We start from the raw sequence: 14,358 nt of genomic DNA on the forward strand, positions 1-14,358 counted from the left end.
ATAAGCCGTTATTGTATACTTAAAAGAAAGTATTTCCTATTTTACATTATCAGCAATTTTGCAACTGTGTTACTTTGGTATTTTGGTCTGTCAGATGCATGATTCAAGACTCTAAAATAGCCCGGCTCCCACTATCTTACATTACTGGAAAATTAAAGATTACATTGGGATTTAAATATACGTGATGCAAGAAATCTTATTAATTTCATTGTTACTGTTTCTTATGCAATTCTGCAATCTTTCTCTGAGCTTACAGTAACACCTTTCGTTTAAAACCAGCAGATTTCAGTAGTCTTGGCAACATTCAGTGCTATTTTCTCCCAGACTGTGGCAGAGTTGAACTGAACCAGCAGCGTGTGGTAAGCCACACTGGCACTTTTCTAGTAACACTATGAAGGTCTGTGGAACATAGACTTGTTATAAAAATACAGTTAATTTCCAATTCTTGTCACTGCAGACAGAACAATTTAAAATGTGAACCCATGCAAACAGCTTTTCTGCTGAGAGTAAAGCATTTCCGTGAGCCAAGGAAGAATCCCTTCAATACAGGGTGTAGGATAGATTTTCTACTCCAATGACAATAATAAAAAATCTTATCTCAGAAGCGCTTTCTTGACTCATCCGATGCTAATGTTTCATGCTGGGAGAACACGTTATTAATATAGCAAGACCTGCTCCCCAAGCTTCCAGGTCTGTGTATGATTAAGTCAGTGAATCTGGCTTCAAACAAGGAGATCCACTATTTCACCACTGATAATCTTATCAGAAACAGATTATCAAACTGTGGGTAGCTCCTGGACAAGTGTCAGGATTCCCGACCACCATACAACCCATACTGGTCACAGTATACGCTCCACCTCTTTCAAAGATTCTCAACCGAGAGTTTAGCAATAAATGGATATTCCAGTGACACTGCAAACACCTAAGAAACAATGGAAGTATTCCCACAATAAAGACTAGGAAAACTGTGTTTTAAGTATAGCGCAAGAAAACATTACAGAAACCACATATTTACAATATATGGAACAAAATATTGAAACTATTTCATATTTTATGCCCTTGAATTTTCCTGGTTTGAATTTATACAAAAAGGACAGAAATAGAAGCCAAGATAATGTGAAACTAGTTGTAAAAAACAAGCATTTTTCTGGCTTAATTATGGAACAATTCGGCATACAGGCAGGGATGGACTGCTCTCCTTTTGTTCACTGAAAACCACAACTAGCACTGCGTGCAGTATCACAATTGCATTTACTTTGAAATAAACTCCTACACTTTTCAATTTACTCACATGAAGAACAATCAAGTAATAGCTTTGTCAAATTACAGCCAGTCACTGCAAAAGAGCAGAATTCCTCCTGGCAAACTAAACCATGCCTTGGCAGTTGTGCTTAAAAATAACCACTGCTTTGACTTAATTCTCTAGTCATTTACGTTGCTTAAAGTATTAATAATTTTAAGAGAGAAGTTTGTGTTTAATGTCTGGATCTTCCTATTCAGCAGTTTCGTAGTGTTTGTCACAGACCTACCGCTGATTTCAGTTTTACAAGGAAAAAGCAGTAACATCTACCACTTTCAAAGATCCTGCACCAAAAATAACCTAGCAATTAAAATAAATCTGTTCCTCTAACTTAGTCAGTACTCCAGTAAGAAACTAGAACTGGAGAATGGGACTTGAGCAAATTATGGAGATCTGTGTCTCACTAGCTTGAGTGCAGGCAGCTAGCTGTACTCCAGAGCGACGTCCCACCGCATCGTGCTCCCAATGCGGAGTGGCTCTACACGGAAATGTTCAAAAAACAGGTAGACGTGGCACTTCGGGACATGGTTTAGTCTAGTCTGCCCTTAATTGGTTTAGTGTGGACTTGGTAATGTTAGGTTAATGGTTGGACTGGATGATCTTCAAGGTCTTTTCCAACCTGAATGATTCTGTGACTCTATGAATGAGATACACCGCTGCTACTACAACAGCTCTGCACAGAGCTGTAGATGGAGACTGATCAAGTGCCCGCATGTAGGCCAAAGTTTAGCCGTAAACCGGGTAAGATCTACCCAAAGATAACAGAGAATTGACTACGTGCATTTTGATATAACATTTTCAATCTTGGAACACTGGAATCTTTTCTGGGTAAGTTGGAGTATATCTGAAAAAACAAAGAATAGTTTGGGAATTGCCTGTATCCTGTTAGTTGCCGTGAGCGTTGGAATCCATTAAAGCTCACAGCTGACTCCTTAACTAAAGTTGTGAGACTCCTGCTTTGGGCTTTACAAACTCCAACTCAGGCCCTGGTGTCTTGCCCAGGACAAGAATTATCACTGATGCTCTCTATGAAGCTTGCCTTCTATCGAGGGGTTTTCACACACTAACATTCCAGAGCTTGGTAACAGATTAGACAAGGTATCAGAACTAATCATGAAAGAACTTCAAAAGCTCTGGAATGTGTGGAGAGTTCAGGTAAGCATATAAGAAAATTCACATGCTTAACAAACCTTCAGCTATGCATCCTCAAAAAGAGGAAATCTGAAGCACAACGTGGAGAAGTGTTGCAGATCTTCAAAGTTTTGCTTTGACTGCAGTTCTGGAAATGGGGGAATGCTGGGGAATTTGGCACACTAATGCAGTTCGCCCCAGAAACATGTGCTTACATTTCTAAGAAATAGTTGTGGCCTCTATTCAGCTATAAGGATGACATGAAAGTTAATTTCTAAACTGGACTAAACATCTACATTTAATAGAATACTTACAGTCTACCCTGCCTCACGTACTCCCTTTCTTAGAAGTCAGCAACACCTCTAGGAAACAACAGATTTAAAAACAAATGGCAAGTAAAACATGATAGGTTGGGATATAGGGAGGTATTTATCATGTTGAAGCAGTAAACTGTAATAGCTGCTGCCAAAACTAGAAGTTTGAGAAGGGGTATTAAATGCAATTAAATATTTAATCCCTAACAGTCAGGCTTCAGACATGACTTTTATTAGGAAAGAGATCACGTTTTCCATCCCAGAAAAGATTTCCTGCACACTCCACAAATGATTTCTTTCAACCTTTGGTGCCACCCATGATTATGACATGCTGGGTCAGATTAGCATCTCACCTTGCATATGCAGTTTTCTATACACCTATCTAGGCTAACGATTTTTTTTTTTTAATGATGATAAATGCAAATAGTTCAAACAAAACCTCTTTAGTGATTTTAGACTTAAATTCTTATGGCTAGCAGATTTACTTCTAAAAAAACTCCATTCCTTTTTCCTTTTATGATTTTCTTCTCTCCATTATTCTGCCATTTTTGTCATGACACACCAGGCCATTTTGAAGAAAACACACAAACATTCAGAAGAGCTGCAGAGACAACACTTTCCTTCCCACATCATCTCTGACTGTCTGGGTCTGCTCAACTCTCAGCTCCAGGAAAAAAGGGCCTGTTCTTTCTCCCAAAAATTCTTTTAGACTTCTTTTCAATTTTATGCACAAGTCTAGTGATTCTATCTACATGCTGTTAGGATCTATATAAAAATATGTATTCAGAAACTAGCACAACTATATATACACACACATGTTGTTTTAACGGTCTCTCCTAACTGAAGCACACATTTGCATTTTTATCATAATGGAATATGGCAAAAACTGATGTAATAGCTATGGTTATCACCTTACAAAACTGCTAAACCACTTCCTTAAATTAGTTCTCGAGAGCTCTTTACACAGGGGACTTGGAGTCAGCTCCAGTTATATCTTTCAAAAAAACCAGCACACAGAAATCAATAGTTTGAGTTAGTCGTTCATAATTTCTTTTTTTTTTTTTTTTTTGTAACAGAAGATCACTGTCAAACCTCAAAATATGCATCCAAGTATGACAGATTACCTGAAACACTGAAAATGGCATTGTTCAGTGTGGTGGCATGGATAGGAATAGACTGCTTACTGCGCCCTCCAGGAGCACAGGCAGGCCATACTTCTCTCAACATCTCTGTAATTAAGCCCTGGAAATGACTGCCAAACTCGGGATCTGAGTCACCTTGGGAAAATAAGATACCAGGTTAATTTCAGATACCTTAGGGGGGAAAAAAAAAAAAAACGTAGAGGAAGAGGTGGAGTAATTGCAGTTTCTTTTATTTCTTAATTAAAGACACACAGTTGAAAATCTCAGGAAGTTTCGTTTATGCTAGATCACCAGAAAAAGATCAGAATTGCATCCAGCTCAGAAGACCCTTCTTTAAACAAGGAACAGCATCCAAACAGGCTGAATTCCTTAAGTGCTTACCTCGGGCTCCAACATGACTAGAAATTCATGCCCCCAAATCCTAAAAATCCCAAGAAAAATCACCCAACAAAAGATTCTGCCTTAATTATTTGTTCTGTATCGTTCATTTTTACAGTTATCCGATTCCTTTAGCTTTCATTGCCATTAAACCTCAAAACAGCACCTGACTTTTAGCAGGACAGATTTAATTACTTTTTGTATGCAAGGATCCTATTCCAAAATGAGCAAAGTGAACTCTATTAGCCACAAATTGCTGGCAGTATCCTCACCACTATACAAGAGATGCTATAACACGTACTCAAAAGTTCACTGTGGGTGGAAACCTTACTCAAAAGGTTGTCCCACCCAGATACACAGGCTGACAAGGCTGGATCCTGCCCAGAAGAACAGCCAGCCTAATGAGACAATGTGTTTGGAACATTATATGTAAGACTGGAGAATTCAATCCGTTTTGCTCAAATAAGGAAGTAATTCCACTCTGTTGTTTAGGCTTTGGTTTTAACAGTAAAGCAACAATCTTAACTGAACCACTCCAGGAGTGCCCAACTCGCAGATATTAACTTTAGAGTTTTGTCAGGACAATTGCACGGTCCCAACCACCCTAAAACTCTTCCCACATCGTGTGCTTAGCACAGCCAGCTATCGCTTAAACTACACTGTTGACAAGATTTCAGTTTGCAGCTACAGTTGTCAGATGTGGCTGTTTCATCCTCGGCTTCTCTACTAGTCTCCCTCCAGCAAAGCTGATGACGTTTTAGGTGATGCAGAAGCTGCCTCCAAACCTTCACCTGCTAGGAATACGCAACAGAGGACGACCGCCGAACAGGCCAGAATGCAAACGCGCCAAAGCATCTGCCCATCTTGCATCCCCCTCCTTCTCTCTCAGCTCTGAAGTGTTCATAAACCCAGACAGATCAATCACGCACAAGCTTTAAAAGGCTTAAATCATCATCAATAACAAATAGTTTCAGGATATTGGCTCTATCTTGTGTCAGTCCGTTAGCTACCAGGCCCAATATTAAACCGGGTGGTGGGGAGAAGCAACGAAACCCAGGGAACAAAACCACCCTATTACCTCATGCTGCTTAGCATTCCTTCAGACTACATGTTCTGATCTTCAGCCCAGATTCCAGCTTGGGTGCAGATGGAATATTGCAGCACTGGCAGAAATTTATCCTGAAAGTATTATGTCCACAAGGAAAGAAAGTGATTTAAGGGCACTCGGGCACAGATTACAGGAATGAGAAAAAAAAATAAATATGGGCATTTGCTCAATTTATCTTTCTAGTCATAGAATTCAGCTGCTAGGACTCTTACTCATTATGGACCTAGAAGCAAGAAAGCAGCTCCCTGAGTTAACTGAACCGACCAAAGCTCTAGCACCTTTTCTGTACTCGGATTAGGAAAAAAATCTTGATAATTCCAGATAATCCAAAATCTTCAGGTTGAGCTGCAAAACAGACATACATCTATCTAAATATATGTTTTATACATACATATATGTACATACGAACGCATATATGAATATAAATTTACAGCATATAGATCTTCCACACTAAAATTTTGCACAAATACTTTCAAACGTTTAAGGTGGTTTTAAGTATTTAGAACATTAAATATCCAGTGGAAAACGTGAATGGAAGTACAAAAGGCAGATTCTTAGATGAGGTTACAAACCAAAGCATACCATTTCAGGAAGGCAGGTAGCAGAATTAGGGATGTTGTATTTGCCATTTCACACAGTACTGTACTTGGCGTTGAAGTACACCCGCGTGCCAACAGTACACAGAGAACTAACCTCTACTATTACAGTGCTACCACAGATCTTTCAGGTCTCAGATAGCAACAAAACACAATCAAAATAAGTGCTGTAGCGTTACGTGCAATCTGAAACTAATAGGAATGACAGGAATTCAGGCTGCTGCTGTTATGGAGAACAACCAAACCATATAAGAGCTGCGTAGATGTAGCTCTACTTGTATGACGCACGTGAAAAATAAGGCATCGAAAGTACTGTTAGTTCTTCCTAGCTCTGCCAACTTAAGGTACAGGTTTAAATAGAGTACTATAAAAGAGGGGTGAGATAGTGAAGTACATCCACATCTGTATGCACTTCACTAAGAATGGCTTTGGCATCTATGTAGTTAGCATGCAGGCAGACATAATAAATATTAACCACTAAAAAGTTACACGGAACTATGAGCTAGTATGATGCATTATGCAAATCTCTATACACAGAGCTGCTGTAGATCTGATCAACTTCTAGCAGGTCACCTCCAAGGAGGGGCCTGGGTTTGGAACAAATGGCACAACAGGCACAGAGGAATTCTGCATTTGCTTTTCAGCTGGTGCTTTCCAGCGCTGGATCAGATCGCTTTGAGGAAATCCACACCTTGTTTACAGTGGGGCAGACTCTGAACTCTCAAGTTCAGAGTCCCTGCTGGGTTGGCTCTCAAGATTAAAGTATGGTCTCAGGCTGCACAGAGATTGCCTGAGGCCATCAGATACGCTGTGACTCTAAGAGAAAGGGCAGGGAAATCAAGGTAGTAAAAGGCACTAATGTAGGCTGTTACTAGTATTAGGGATTAAAACAGATTAAACAGATTAAAATAGTATACAAGGGATTACTTAACACCCAGAGGATGAGCAGACAGAAGCTGTAAGGGCTAAAAAGACATTCGTAGATGCATTCAGTGTTGAAGCAGTCAAAGGTATGACCAGGTTCATCTACAGCTGTCAATACATTTCTGTTCATGATTCCTAGTTTTTCCTTTCATTAAAAAATAATCCAGCCACCAAACCAGGAACCATGAAATTATTACTCTACCCTCAACTGTTTTAGTGGTGGACTTGGTAGTGTTAGGTTAATGGTTGGACCGGATGATCTTTAAGGTCTTTTCCAACCTAAACGATTCTATGATTCTATGCTCTAGCCACTGAAGCCTGTTCCTATATGGCCAATAGTTTAAGACTTAGTTTGACACATCTTTGTAGGAGGCAAAGAGTGTCAAGTTTTATTTAGTATTTCTTAAAATGATAAAAGCAAGATTATCGTCATGTTTTGAACATATAATACTCAAAGAATGAGATTTAAAAATAATCAGCTTACTGGGAAGCTCAGCTTCTCTATTAAAGACCTTACAGATAACAATGACTTTAGGTTTTCTTAGCAGTCAAGAAATTTTGTGTCATCTCTAAATTTTGCCTCCGGTATTCCTTTTGTGGGTTACAAAAGCAGCCCTACTTTCTCCATGCCCATCAGAAGTTTGTTAAAGAGATAAAAGTGCCAAAGTTTGACATTCTTTTTTGTGAGTTTAGCTTTCAAATACAAAATCTTCTACAACGTGAGCTGTCTGAAGGGGCTAAGCTTAACATCCCAGACTCTCCAAACCAGCCATTCTTACCGTGTTCTCCAAGTCTGCCATCCTTCCAATCGCACCCTGGTCTTATTTCAAGAGGCACAAATACTTCTCAGCTGAGTACGTGCAGCTGCAAACACCAGAAAAAGCCAGAACTCCCTACAACAACAGTTGTATGCAGCCCTCTTCAGATCAGGTGTGTGGGCTAAATGAATTCGAGACCTCTTCCTGCACCATTTTTCAGTGATCTGTACATTCTGCCTTGGTAGACAAGAGTGCTATTTTCCCACATGTACAGATGATCTAGCCTGGTTCACGTGCTGTGTTTGAGCACAACAAGGCAATGAAAAAGATAAAAATCTGAGCCAACTGGCTTTTCAAACAAAACCAGAAAGCACTGCTCATTCAGGCATGAAGAACTGGCAAGGACCAAAAAGAAGATTCTTATTACCTACCTAGATGAAAAACCTAAAAACCTGCGCAGAGATAGAAAAATAGTAGCGGGGACAGTAGGAAGCGACGGGAGGCTACGCTCCAAGCTACGTCTGAGGATCCTTCTTAAGATTCTAGGCAGACCAAAGGCATTCAGGTCCATAACTGTGACCATATACATAAACTCAGGAGTTCCCTATGATCCTTAAGCATTTCACAAACTGACTCAAGTTCCACACAAAAGCCCTAACAGTGTTGTTCTGTGTACGATCAGGAAAGCACCTGTCTTTCTAGGCACCAGGAGTCACAACAAAACCCAACCAAAATCCAGAAAACAGGTGATACTTCACTGTCATCCAAGCATTTCAGTCCAGTCGGCCTTCCAGAAGCATAGCCAGCCCAGCACAATACAGGCTCAGGATCCTCAAAAGGACAACTTTAAGAAGTTGCCTTTTTTTTTTTTTTTTTTTTTTAATTTATTTAAAACAATAAAAGCCTACTGATGAAATCTCTGTTCAGGAAGTAGAAGTCCAAGGTTCAATTCTCTCCTCAGCTTGTAATGAGCTTTACAGTCTTACTTAGTCACCCAGAAGAGAGCTGTAAACACTAAGAAATCAACTGCTGTTGATACAGAACCCTCTTTTCCTCCCGGCAATACTATGCCAATACTATGACCTCGCCTTTTAACTGGTTCCCATTTAAAAGATTTCAGAGTGCTCCCAGGCCCCAAAAGTTCTCTCTAGACCAGTATCTATAGAGAAACAGATTACGCTGCATGGATTTGACTTGGTAATGTTAGGTTAATGGTTACTGGATGATCTTAAAGGTCTTTTCCAACCTAAACGATTCTATGATTCTATGAAAAGAGAAGTTGGGCTGCTTTAGTAGTGATACATTTTTTTGTGTTCCCCTAAAAGAATAAACTTGAAGAGTAATCTCTCGTATTGTTGAGGACAGCAGCATTTGATGTTGTTTCGAAGTCTCTGTTTAAAGAAAATTCCTTCCTGTTGTTTAAAGAAAATTCCTTTCTGTTGTTTAAAGAAAATTCCTTCCTGTTGTTCCACATCAAAGAATTAAATTAGGAAAGGTTCAGAAATGGTTTTGGTGTTGTCTATCACCACTTAGCATGGTGCTTGTGTATCTCCAGGTGAGTTGGGCACAGGCACAGGATCTAAATTCTCTATGTTCCCCTCACTAATAAACTGCTACTGCAAAAATCCAAGGGATTTAAAAGGGCAGGCCATCCTAGAGTGAGTCATTAAATGTACAGGGAAAGCCAGGGAAGAAAAGTTTCTTTCTAGCTCACTAGGCCCAAGTCCTCAGGCATGCAGCTTCCGTTTACCTTAGTGGGAGATCAGGCACCTAATGCTTGCTGCTGCGTTTAGGATGCCTCTGGGCTCTCAGCCTCGCCCTCTTTTAGGTATATTAGCTATTGCCATAATACAGGAAAATTTTAAAGAACCAATTTTGTTACATTAGGATTTTCCTTGTATCCTGTGACTTAATTGCTAGTAATTTTTTTTTTTTTTTTTTTTAAACAAGGTTTACTGCTACCATACTCGGCATAGATAAGATCTCCTGCTTAACAGGCTTGATACATTGCCATGGGTCTCAGAACCATGCAAATTTATCACATTGATAATCAAACGTATTAATGTTTTCAGATTCTGGTCCATTATTTTACATTTCGCATTGACACACTGAAACAAGCAAGAGAATACTTATGTAAAATGCAGCACTGCCACTGCATCTATCAACTATTAGTTGCCTGCTGCTTCCATAAACGTGCATGGATAGATGATGGCTACTCAAAATACTGCTTCAGACATGGAAAGTTTAAACTAGCAGTCCAGACCCAATGTATCTGATCAAGAGAATCTCTCCTCTGTGTAAGGATAAAGTTTGTTGCATGCTCCTCTTTGGTATAGCCAGAGCAACAGAAAAAGCTAACTTGTTGAATTTTAGCTTGAGAACAAGATGTTCCTGTGTCCTCTTCAAATACTGTTGGCAAATATACAGACTAGCAAAAGTAGCCCTTTAGCCATCTGCCACATACCCCTCTCCCAACCAAACATTTACACCTTTTTCATGACTAAAATGAAGGTTTCTGTCAATTTTTCTCCATGGCATTACCTGGAAATGGCCTGAAATTGAAATACTAAGTAATGGTGGTCTCAGAATGTAGCTTAACATATTCAAGTAGCAAATCACTATAAAAATCTTAACAGCATAAGTCCAATTCTGCGCTCTCTGCATAAAAACTGCGTGCTTCCCAGGCATGCTTTTATGCATGCTTCCACAGTGAAAGTATGGTTGAAGATCACCCTGAAGCTAAGTACTGTTACAGCTGCTAGGGCAGACCACTCTTATTCTTGTTTTATACAGTTTTGAGAAGTAAAACTCGAAAGAGCTTTGAAAGCTGGCTCTGCACTTTGTATATGCCAGCCTGATAACCTTGCACTCGGCGACTAGAGAGGTGCTGAGGTCTTGCACTTCCTAGAGCACTAATGCTTCACATATATATCTGCTGCTTTGCATCTGATCTCTGGACATGCAGATGTCAGACATCGGCATCTTTTCATCTTCAAGTACAGGACGCCCACATTTGGTGCATCCTTAAACCAAGACAGACAAGGATCTGTATTTATGTGGCAGCTTTAAGCCAAGAAATTCAAAGTTACTCCAAAAGCAACAGAATAGCCTTATCCAAATAACTCATTTGAACTTTACTTTCAAATTACCCTTTAAAAAAAACGCTTTATTAGAATACCCCTCTCCTTCCTGGAGCTATTTAAGGTTTATGCTGCCCAGGAACTGCAACCTTGCATTTCTGCAGCTGAATGTTCTCTCGGCAGCATAAAATTAGCACTGCTAAGACAACACAGAAGCACGCAAAAGTCCCAGAGCTGGATGGGGTCCGTGCTGTTTGAACAGCGGCAGGCAGTATGCCTGCCTTGCCAGGAACTGCAAAGCGATGTGCAGTCCTTTGGGAACCAGTCACGCTACAAAACGTGCGGGAGCGAGGGGGAATTAGAGCTCTCTAGCAGTCCATGACAAAAACCTCACGCTGCCTTCAGCGGGGCGAGGATCCTACCCACGGTTTGATATCAAAACCCCACAGGCTGGAGGGAGAGAAGGGGGAGAAGGGCGTAAGGAGGAAAACTTTGTGAGAGGTTGGACAGCTGGAGCCCAGACTTCCCCAGAGGAGGAGGAGGAGAAGGAGGAGGAGGAGGAGGAGGAGGAGGAGGGTATTCTGCAAGCCTTAGGAAGGGGTGTAAGTACCTTGTAACTGAGCTGAGAGGGACTCCTGATGCTGCTGGTACTTGAGCGCCGTGGCCTCAGCCTTCCTCAGCTGGCCCTGCAGCTCGTAGTAGAGCATCGCCCCGTAGAGGAAGCCGAACACCACAGTCAAGAGCAGGAGGGTCTGGAAAATCCGCTTCTGTTTTCGGGAGCACATCCCGTTGCCCATGTCCCCGGCGGGGTCCCGAGGAGGGCCCCCGCCCCTCACGGCTTAGCAGCGGGCAGCTGGAGGCAGCGGACGACGAGGCGGCGACATCGGAGGCCCCGGGCCCGCGCCGGGAGGAGGAGGAGGAGGAGGAGGAGGGACGGAGGGAGGGAGGGACGGAGGGGGCCGACCGAGCGCCTCAGCCCCTGGGCACCGCCGCGACGCCCCGGGCGCCCTCCCCCTGCGTGCGGGCCCCGCGCCTCGGAGCGGGGCCGACGGGCCCCGGCATGCTGCGGCGGGGAGGCGGCGGGGAGGCTGCCCGGCGCTGCCCGGCCCTCCGGCGGCGGGAGGGGGCGGCCGCGGCCGGCTGTCCCGGCCCCCGGGTCCCCGCGGCAGGGGCGGGCAGCGGCGCTGGCTACCGCGGCCTGCGGCGGAGAGGCTGCGGGGCGGGGGCGGCTCCCTGCTCTCCTCAGGCGGCGCCGCAGCCCGGCCCCCGCCGCGGGGACCCGCCCGGCCCGGTGGCTGCGGCTCCGCCGCCCGAGAGGAACAAAGGCAACTTCCCCGGCCCCGCACTTACGTGTCACCTCCGCCCCGCCGCGGCGCCCCGCCGCGGGATCCCCGAAGGAAGTCCCGCTCCGGCCGCGGCCTCATTGGGCCCGACCGCGGGTCTCTCCCCTCCCTTCGCGGCGGCAGCGCCGGAGCGCATTGGGTGCCCGCCGCGTCTGTCCGGCCCGCCGGGCGCTGCGCTTCCCTCCGCCCGCCCTTCGCCTCACGCCCGGCCCGGCCCGGCCCGAGCCGGCGGCGGGGGGCGGCCTCCCGCGGGGCCGGGGCAGCGGGGCCTGTGCGCCGCCCGGGCCGGGGCAGGGGCTGGGTGCGGGACAGCCGGCGGGACGCGGCGCGGGGCCGGGTGGCAGCTGGCTGTGGCACCGCCGGGGCAGCCGCTGGGGCGGGGGGACAGGGGACGGGGGACCGGGGAGAGGCGACAGAGGAGAGGGGACAGGGGGGAGGGGAGAGGGGACAAGGGACAGGGGACAGGGGGGAGGGGAGAGGGGACAAGGGACAGGGGAGAGGGGACAGGGGAGAGGGGACAGGGGAGAGGGGACAGGGGACAAGGGACAGGGGGGAGGGGAGAGGGGACAGGGGACAAGGGACAGAGGAGAGGGGACAGGGGACAAGGGACAGGGGAGAGGGGACAGAGGAGAGGGGATAGGGGAGAGGGGACAGGGGACAAGGGACAGGGGACAAGGGACAGGGGAGAGGGGACAGGGGAGAGGGGACAGGGGAGAGGGGACAGGGGACAAGGGACAGGGGACAAGGGACAGGGGGGAGGGGAGAGGGGACAGGGGACAAGAGACAGAGGAGAGGGGACAGGGGACAAGGGACAGGGGAGAGGGGACAGAGGAGAGGGGATAGGGGACAGGGGACAAGGGACAGGGAACAGAGGACAAGGAACGGGAGAGGGGACAAGGGACAGGGAACAGAGGACAGGGAACAGAGGACAGGGGACAAGGGACAAGGGACGGGAGAGGGGACAAGGGACAGGGAACAGAGGACAGGGGACAAGGGACAGGGGACAAGGGACAGGGGACAAGGCCCGTGGCGCTGTGAGGGGACCCGGCCGCACCTCACGGCAGCCTGCGGGACACCCGGCTCCTGGGGCTGAGGGCTCCCGTCCTCAGAAAGCAAAGTGCAGAAGAACCCGGGTTTTATGACCAAGCACCCGATTAGTCTAAACTCTTCATCAGGTTAATTTATCTCTTTATAGGTCGTTGGCCGTACTTTGTTTCAGGGTGTCAGCCACACCAGGGCGGTACCGCGCCTCACGGCCTTCGCCGCTCTTTGCCTTTTCCTGCTCCGAGAGTCACGCTCAGGTCGCTGGCGAATCTTTATTCGGGCGCAGAGTATGTCTGTGGCAATGCAGGGCTCCCAGATGCCACTGTTGTCTGTAAAAAGGTGAGGCGGCTCCTACAGCATTTATCCTCACTCAGCATAACTTCAGAATTAGCATAACTACAGTTCTCTCTACTACTACTACTGTATTTTATTATAGGGAAAAAAAAACCAACCGAGACTCAAGGTAAACTGGAAGTAATGATAAGCAAAAAAATCAAAGACATACTCCAAAGTTGTTTCTTCTAAATATATCTAACTCGTCAATCTGTGCTTTTCACAGGCATTGTTGTGGCCTGAAAAGAAAAACTACATCAAAGGGGCTTAAAAATTTGTTATTCAAATATTCTACATATAGCAGTAATTAATAGCAGTCAGTACCACAAGCTGGTATGACTTCTATTTAAATGTATTCCAAATTTATATTTGGTGTCTTTTAATTTAACAGAATGCCTTGCTCTCCATTTGAGGACCAAAGGGTTTAAAATTATGAGTTAGACACCCAGGAAGAAATTGTAATTGCTTTGAAATAGTGATACTTTAAAAAAAAAAACACATTCTTTTCCCTTGCCTTTAAGAAGCTTCCTGAAGTTCTCAAAGTCACATTTGAAAACTTTTGTTCAAAACCATGAGTGTTTCAAATTGACTTACCTTCATGCAGGTTTATAGTATCCATTTCTTTCACAAAGTAGTCCCAGTAGGTTTCTTAGTATCACCCAAACTCCAGCTTCCCTTCCTCTCCCAGACTCCTTCAGAGATGTGCCGTGCGTTTTTGCATTACTGGGCTCCTCAGGCTGAGCTCCGTTAAGTAGAATGAGACAATTCTTTTTTTTCTAGACTGAGACTTTGAAATCACTGAAGATGATTTATACTTCAGTACTGCAGGTACTCAAATTATTTAATTTCTTGCGTTTCCACTTGTTGCTTACATTACCTTTCCTACGCCTTTACTTTTGATCACTTT

General features: G+C 44.6%; 1 protein-coding gene across 1 annotated transcript in view; it reads right to left on the minus strand.

Annotated features, from left to right (window-relative positions):
* Positions 1 to 11,528, minus strand: part of GOLIM4 (golgi integral membrane protein 4) — a 32,950-nt gene extending 21,422 nt beyond the window's left edge. The window contains exon 1 of the mRNA XM_075716903.1: positions 11,342 to 11,528. Within this exon, the coding sequence (XP_075573018.1) occupies positions 11,342 to 11,528 (187 nt within the window). The remainder of the gene's footprint in view (positions 1 to 11,341) is intronic.
* Between the last annotated feature and the right edge of the window lie 2,830 nt (positions 11,529 to 14,358).

Source organism: Pelecanus crispus, chromosome 9 (assembly GCF_030463565.1).
Source record: "Pelecanus crispus isolate bPelCri1 chromosome 9, bPelCri1.pri, whole genome shotgun sequence".
Lineage (NCBI taxonomy): Eukaryota > Metazoa > Chordata > Aves > Pelecaniformes > Pelecanidae > Pelecanus > Pelecanus crispus.